This window comes from Prinia subflava, chromosome 15 (genome assembly GCF_021018805.1).
Source record: "Prinia subflava isolate CZ2003 ecotype Zambia chromosome 15, Cam_Psub_1.2, whole genome shotgun sequence".
Lineage (NCBI taxonomy): Eukaryota > Metazoa > Chordata > Aves > Passeriformes > Cisticolidae > Prinia > Prinia subflava.
Window position 1 is genome coordinate 13,809,981 of NC_086261.1, and position 6,313 is coordinate 13,816,293.

Below are 6,313 nucleotides of genomic sequence, written 5' to 3' on the forward strand. Positions count from 1 at the left end.
TCCCAGTCTGCAGGAGAGCAGCAGCACCTGCAGCAGGTGAACTGAGCCAGGGAACACTTCGGCCACCTGGATTTACACAAGTCCACGGGGTCAGATGGGACTCAGCCAGGAGTGCTGAGGGCGCTGGCTGATGCCCATTTCAAGGCTTCTATCACCCCTCTGAGAGCTCCTGACAAATGTCATCCCCATCTTTAAGGAGGAGGCCTGGAGAGTTACAGGCTGGTCAGACTAATCTCAGTGTCTGTGAAGATTCTGGAGGAAATTTTTATGGAAGTTAGTTCCACACACAAAAAAACTGACTAGTAAGAAACAGTACTGAAAGTTTACCCATGCAAATATAAATATCTATTAATTTTATACACATCAGTGTAAAAGAGAATAACATTTAACTTCCCCTAAGAGGATAAATCAAGCATACACTATTCTAAAAGATGAAGTTTGCATTAAGCCACTCAGATTAAGACTTGCATGACAAATGCAGATAGTTCAAGAACAACTCAAGTTTGTTAGTGGGGTGGAAAAAAGCACAGAATAGGACTTGACAGAGTATCAGAAATTGTTCAGAAGCCAAGCAAACTCACCAGACAAGTCTTATTACTGCAAGCACCATCACTAATTTGCAGATTTAAAATGCCAGCATGTGATAAACATCTTGTAGCGAATTATTATTATAATTTTAATTAAGATAATCAAAGCAATTTTTGCTTCAAGTTGTTTTCAACACAGAGTTTATCTATCTTAAGAAAAAGCTCCCTTTAACATGGGACATTGAAGAATGTACACTGCATACAGATTTAGCAAGCCAGAAATTCTACCATATACCTCCTGACTTGGACTTCTCTGAAGAATTTATTCAGGCTATTGATTCAAAACTGCCAGCAGAAGGGCAGGCCCCGCTGCCTTTTACATCTATTCTGTTTCCATTCTCCCCTTGCACTGGCACAAGGTTCAGCTGACAAAATATTCTCTCCCTTCTGGTCAAGTGAATTTTTGGGGAAAGAAAAACACGTAATCAAGAAGTCAAGTCAGGATCATTTCCCTTCACTGAGGCCTCAATGTAGGGCACGGTCAGACAGCATGGCAACACCAGTGCAAGCAGATGTCTGCTTTTTATTGACCTGCTTCCTCTCCACCCTGTGAAAGTCCCAGTTCTTCTTCCCCAGCAGGCTGGGGTTTGCTCAATAAAGCAACTCTAGTTACACATCTGGCAGGAACTGATTCATTTTTTTCCTTTGGACTGACTTCTCATGCCATGAGGAGAGCTGGGAGTGCAGGGCCAGGGCAGGACCACCAGACAGCAGCAACTCAGTGCAGCGGCTCTGCCAGACTGCAAAAATGAACTTTTGGATCTTTTAAAAGGATAAACAAACTGCAGTCTGAGGCTTTTGGTGTTTTGAGTATTTCAAAGCAAACACCTAAACACCTGATTTTATTTATTTTTAATTAGCATAGGCATTTCTGAAGCAACCATCTGACAGCTGTCTTGACTAGACACTGAATCAACCATAATGTTTTTATTTTAAAATCCAAATAAATGCTGGAGGCTGACTGCTGCCATATTTATGAAGGCTACTGTTCTTCTCAATTTATAGTAAGAACACAACTAAATCACTCAGATGCTGATAGCTCATAAATGCCTTCCCACAACTCCCCCATGTGTCCAGAAAAAAAGCAGAATTTCTCCCATGCTCACTGGGAAATAGGCAGTTCAATATCCAGCAGCACAAGACACTAAGATACAACTAGGAAGTTCTAGCAACTAAAAAAGAGCATGTCATACCAGTGACAACAAACTATTTATCACAGATTTGCAATGATACTGATATGATCAATCTAGCCAAAGCATGGTCACTCTTGTTAAATCCAAGTTTCTCAGAGACCTCAACAGTTCTCTTTTGTGTTTGCTATTGCCCTTTCCCTTTTTTTTTTAATGACCCTTAGATAGACGAAGAGGTTAAATCAGTTATTTCCATTCCTCTACGAACATCATTATGTATGGATAATTAAGTACTGATTAATATTCCTGCATGCATCTTCAGCACGTGCAACTAAGCATGCTACAAAAAGCTGCCAATAATATAACCCAACGTCAGTACCACTTCACACACATCAAAATTCATGACAGCACCAGTGAGTGAACAAATCCCTAAAGCCAAGCAATTCTGGGGTGTTGGGGAAAACACTGAGATTCACTTTTACAAAAAAGAATTCTTAAAAGTCAAGGTACATATACCTTATCTGAAGTAGACACCATATACCAGAACCTAAATTCTAGCTTTCCCTAATTACTAACAGAAAGAGAACAAAATAAATGGCGTGGCTTTTCCTTCTTATACTATTTAAACAGTATTCATACTGACCTGCTGGACCAGTGGTTTTATGAAGGAAATATTTGTGGAAGCAACAAAAGAAGAAGAGAACACTAGAAGTGATCTAACACCAGAACCTGATCAAGAATGCTTCTGGGCCTATTTGGCCAAACTTCTGATAACTTGTCTGCTTTAACCACACAGACATAACCAACTAAAAGCTGTGAAGCAGCCCAAGACAGACACTGCAGCACATTTCACCAGTGGAGCAGCACCACTGATTGCTTTTGATTGCCTTCCCCTTACATAGTTTTAAGAATAATATAAACTACAACAGAAAATATTTTTTTAAACAAAATGAAGAGATTTCATTAAACCTTCTCAAATAAACCATCCAAATTATGCTGCACCATTTTTTTCAAAGTTGATTTTATGATTCATACTTAGTTGTGAGCTAATGTTACAGTTGGATCTGTTAATCTATACCTTTATATCTAAAGACTATTACAATAGAGTCTGTAGAGTGCCTGCACAGTACACAGGCACAAAGGCTTGTGTAGTTCTGAAAGAGTTCAAACTCAGGTATCCCATAAAAATACTCCAATCTTAGACCCCACATACAAACCCTTGATTATTTTTGAAGTGTAGATTAATGAAATTTCCAAAATTATTACTATTTAATACCTATGTGGCTTAAAACCAGACAACTTTACAGATAAATGCAACTTAGCTTCAAGATCTGTGTAAAATTAATGAGGCCAGATGCACTGCACATAAATGAAATGTAAATTGTTGGGTTCTTTTCAGTTCTTTCCAGTTTGCACTGCTCTCACAGTAACTTCTTTAGGAAGCATGAACTTGCTCTTTCCACACAGATATTAATGCCTGCCGAGAAGGAAAAATATACAAATGAAGAACCCTATTTTTCAATAAATGAAAACATTTACAGTATATAAGAAACTCCAGATATGTGAACACAGGTAAAACAGACCTTCCTAAACTTCAAAGGCTATTTTTAATTTAACACAGAACTATGGCAAATCTTTCATAATTACATTCAGACTTTTACCATAAAAGTTCTACTGGATATTTTAGAGATGTGTATTGGCATTATCACTAGACTTCTATACAGCATTATTAATCTTTTTTAAAAATTTACCTGCACTGCTACACAACAAAGACATGCACTTCTGCCACCTGCTAGTGAGGTGTGCTTCCTAGTGCCCAGAAATTTTGAAGGTGCCCATTTTTCTCTCAAAGAAAAAAATTAACAGGAATTTCTGAAATACATTTCATAAATTTCTTCCTCATATCCAGAGGAATGCACTTTACATCTTTACTACGATTTTTAAGGCACAACTGCCTGCCTGGAATTAAACAGTGAAAACAACCTCACAACTGATTAATGAATTATTTTGATTTAGTTCTGTGCCAGCACCATTTAGTTCAAAAAACAAAGAAGCCTTGAAAGCGTTCCAACCATTAAGTCTGAAATATCTCAATAGCTTACAAGAATTTATGAAGAAAAACCTAAATTCTTTTGTGTATCCCACTCCTAATCATATAAACAACGGGACGACCTCTGACGATGCAAATCACCCTGCTTTTAATCTCACAGCCTACCACAAGTACAACCTGCTGAAGTTTCCCACAGATTGATGTTACTTTTTGCGAATGTGTGAAAGACCAGCATTTAGCGCTAGCTTCTTTGTTAATAAACCTACATATTGATGCACACAGAGGCAGAGCCCAGACAAATCGGAGAGGTGCCAAATGAAATAGAGGAAATAAGTCTTTATCAGCTGTTCCACCCACAGCTCTCTAGATACACCCTCCCAAGTCCACCCTTTCCGAAACCCTTTTTCTGTACAAAGTCGAAAGTATTTTCCCTGCCACGGCCTGACCAATGAGACATTACCAAGCGCAGTGGAGAAACTGCCCGGTTCCTGCTGCCGAGGAACAACTCCTGCCGGAGCCGACACAGTCACACGTCCCCGCAAACACAAGCGAGTTTTGACCCGGCTTGAGAGAGGGGAGACCCTCCTGGGCTCGTCTTTTATTTCCTTAAGTTGAACTTTCCGCCTGCCCGTCATTCATGGTTTCGAGAGTGGGAAGCGGCCGCGAGGGAAGGGAGCCGGGAAGCGGCCACCAGGACCGGGCGGGAAGTCCCGAGGGACGGAAGCGGAGCCGAAAGGGGAAAACAAACACAGCCGAGCGCGGAGAGAAAGACCCGAGGGGGAAGAAGAGCGGAGAGCAGCTGACCCGGTTCTCGGCGGGGAAAGTCCCGGGGAAGGGGCGGGGGCGCCAGGCCGGCCCCGGGCGGCGGGGGAGAGGCCCGGGCGGGCTGAAGCGGCGGGCGGAACGGGGAGCACGGCTAGCGGCCCAGCCGCGGCCCTGGCGCCCCGGAGAGCGGGGCCCGCCGCCCCCGGCCCCGAGAGCCGGAGACGGGCGAGAGAGAGGGAAGAAAGAGGGAGGGAGAAAGAGAGACGGCCCCAAACCAGGGCCCCGCGGGGCCAGGCGGCTCCTCACCTCCAGCGCCCGCCGCGCAGGAGCACAGCAGGATTATCGTCCCCGCCAGATCCATCTCCGCCGGGCGCAGGCCCCGCCGCCGCCGCCGCCTACCCACGGCACATCCGCCCCAGACCGGCGCCGGGCGGGATGGGGAGGGGCGAGCTGGGCGCCTCCCTCCGCTTTGTCCCCCGCCGCTCCGGAGGACTGTTCCCGCCCACGGAACGGCCGCGGATCGGCCGGGATCGGCAGCTCTCCCGGCAGCGCTGCCCCCTCTCCCTCCGCTCCGCGCGCCGCCGCTCCCTCCGCCCGCGCGCGTGCCAGACGCCGCCGGGAGGCGGGGCCGAGGGGACGCGCCCAGAGCGCTCGGAACGCCCCGCCCCGCCCCACACGCAAGGGGGCGTGGCCTTGAAAGGGGCGGGGTCGCGGGGACACGCCCGGGGGCGGGCCCAACACGAGGGCGGGGCCTCTCCCGCCACTTCCGGCGCGCCCCGGGACGGGCTCCGGACCCTTGAGCGCACCCAAGTACGAACACGGCGCATGGGTCCTTTGTCCTATTACTGGATACACGGCTTTTCCTTGCAAAAAAGTAATTTACTTTTAGAGTGTTACTCTGGTTTCCTTCATCCCGCTACCAGACACACATTTTTTCCTTGCCCAAACGAATTTACTTTCAGAGTTTTATTTTAGGTCACGACTTCTCCCGATGCTCTACGTGTTGTGAAGTGTTGCAGTGTCCCCACTGGACAGGGACTTATCACTCTGAGAATGTCTTGAACAACCTCCACAATTCAAGGGTACAGGAAAATCCTCCCGTGGAAATACAAATGTGAGAACAAAATGTTTCCTCTCTTGTCCTTATGCTAATTCTTCCATTAATTGTGCTATCTCAAAGATTTATCTTTTAGGGTTTGTGCCCAGCTTCTCAGTTTACTGACAGCTCTTTGTATTTGTGCTTTTCCATACCTATTTCCACGTTAGAATAAAACCAACTTCTCTCTGAACACTGATACGGGTGAGAAAAGGTGCTATGGACATGCATATAGAATGCAAAATTACAGTGAACGTACCCTCGGGTAAGGCTGCCGAAGTTGATGCAAGTGTTTACATAGTTCAAATTAGAAAGCTGCTGAGAATGAGAGGATAAATCCTTATCATCCCAAGACTATTTAAAATTTGTGATTAAAAGCTTAAGATTTCTGTAGGGAGAGGAGAGGTTCGTTGCAGTAAAGTCTGAATAATACACCCGCATTAATTCTTACAGAATCACAGAACGTTAAGGGGTTGGAATGGATCTTAAGGAACATTTCGTTCCAGCCCCCTGCCAGGGAGAGGAACGCCTCCCACTAGACCAGGTTGCTCAAGGCCTTATCCAGCCTGGACTTGAACGCTTCCAGGGATGGGGCATCTGCAGCCTCTCCATGCAACCTGTGCTTTCACAGTAAAGAAGTTCTTCCTAATATGTAACTTATATTTCCTCTCTTTCAATTAGTCTA

The 6,313-nt window shown here is 45.2% G+C and overlaps 1 protein-coding gene across 1 annotated transcript in view; it reads right to left on the minus strand.

The window, feature by feature from the left end:
• Nucleotides 1-5,118, minus strand: part of ADAM10 (ADAM metallopeptidase domain 10) — a 41,315-nt gene extending 36,197 nt beyond the window's left edge. The window contains exon 1 of the mRNA XM_063412462.1: nt 4,839-5,118. Coding sequence (XP_063268532.1) covers nt 4,839-4,893 — 55 coding nt within the window. The 5' untranslated portion in view covers nt 4,894-5,118. The remainder of the gene's footprint in view (nt 1-4,838) is intronic.
• Nucleotides 5,119-6,313: the final 1,195 nt, after the last annotated feature.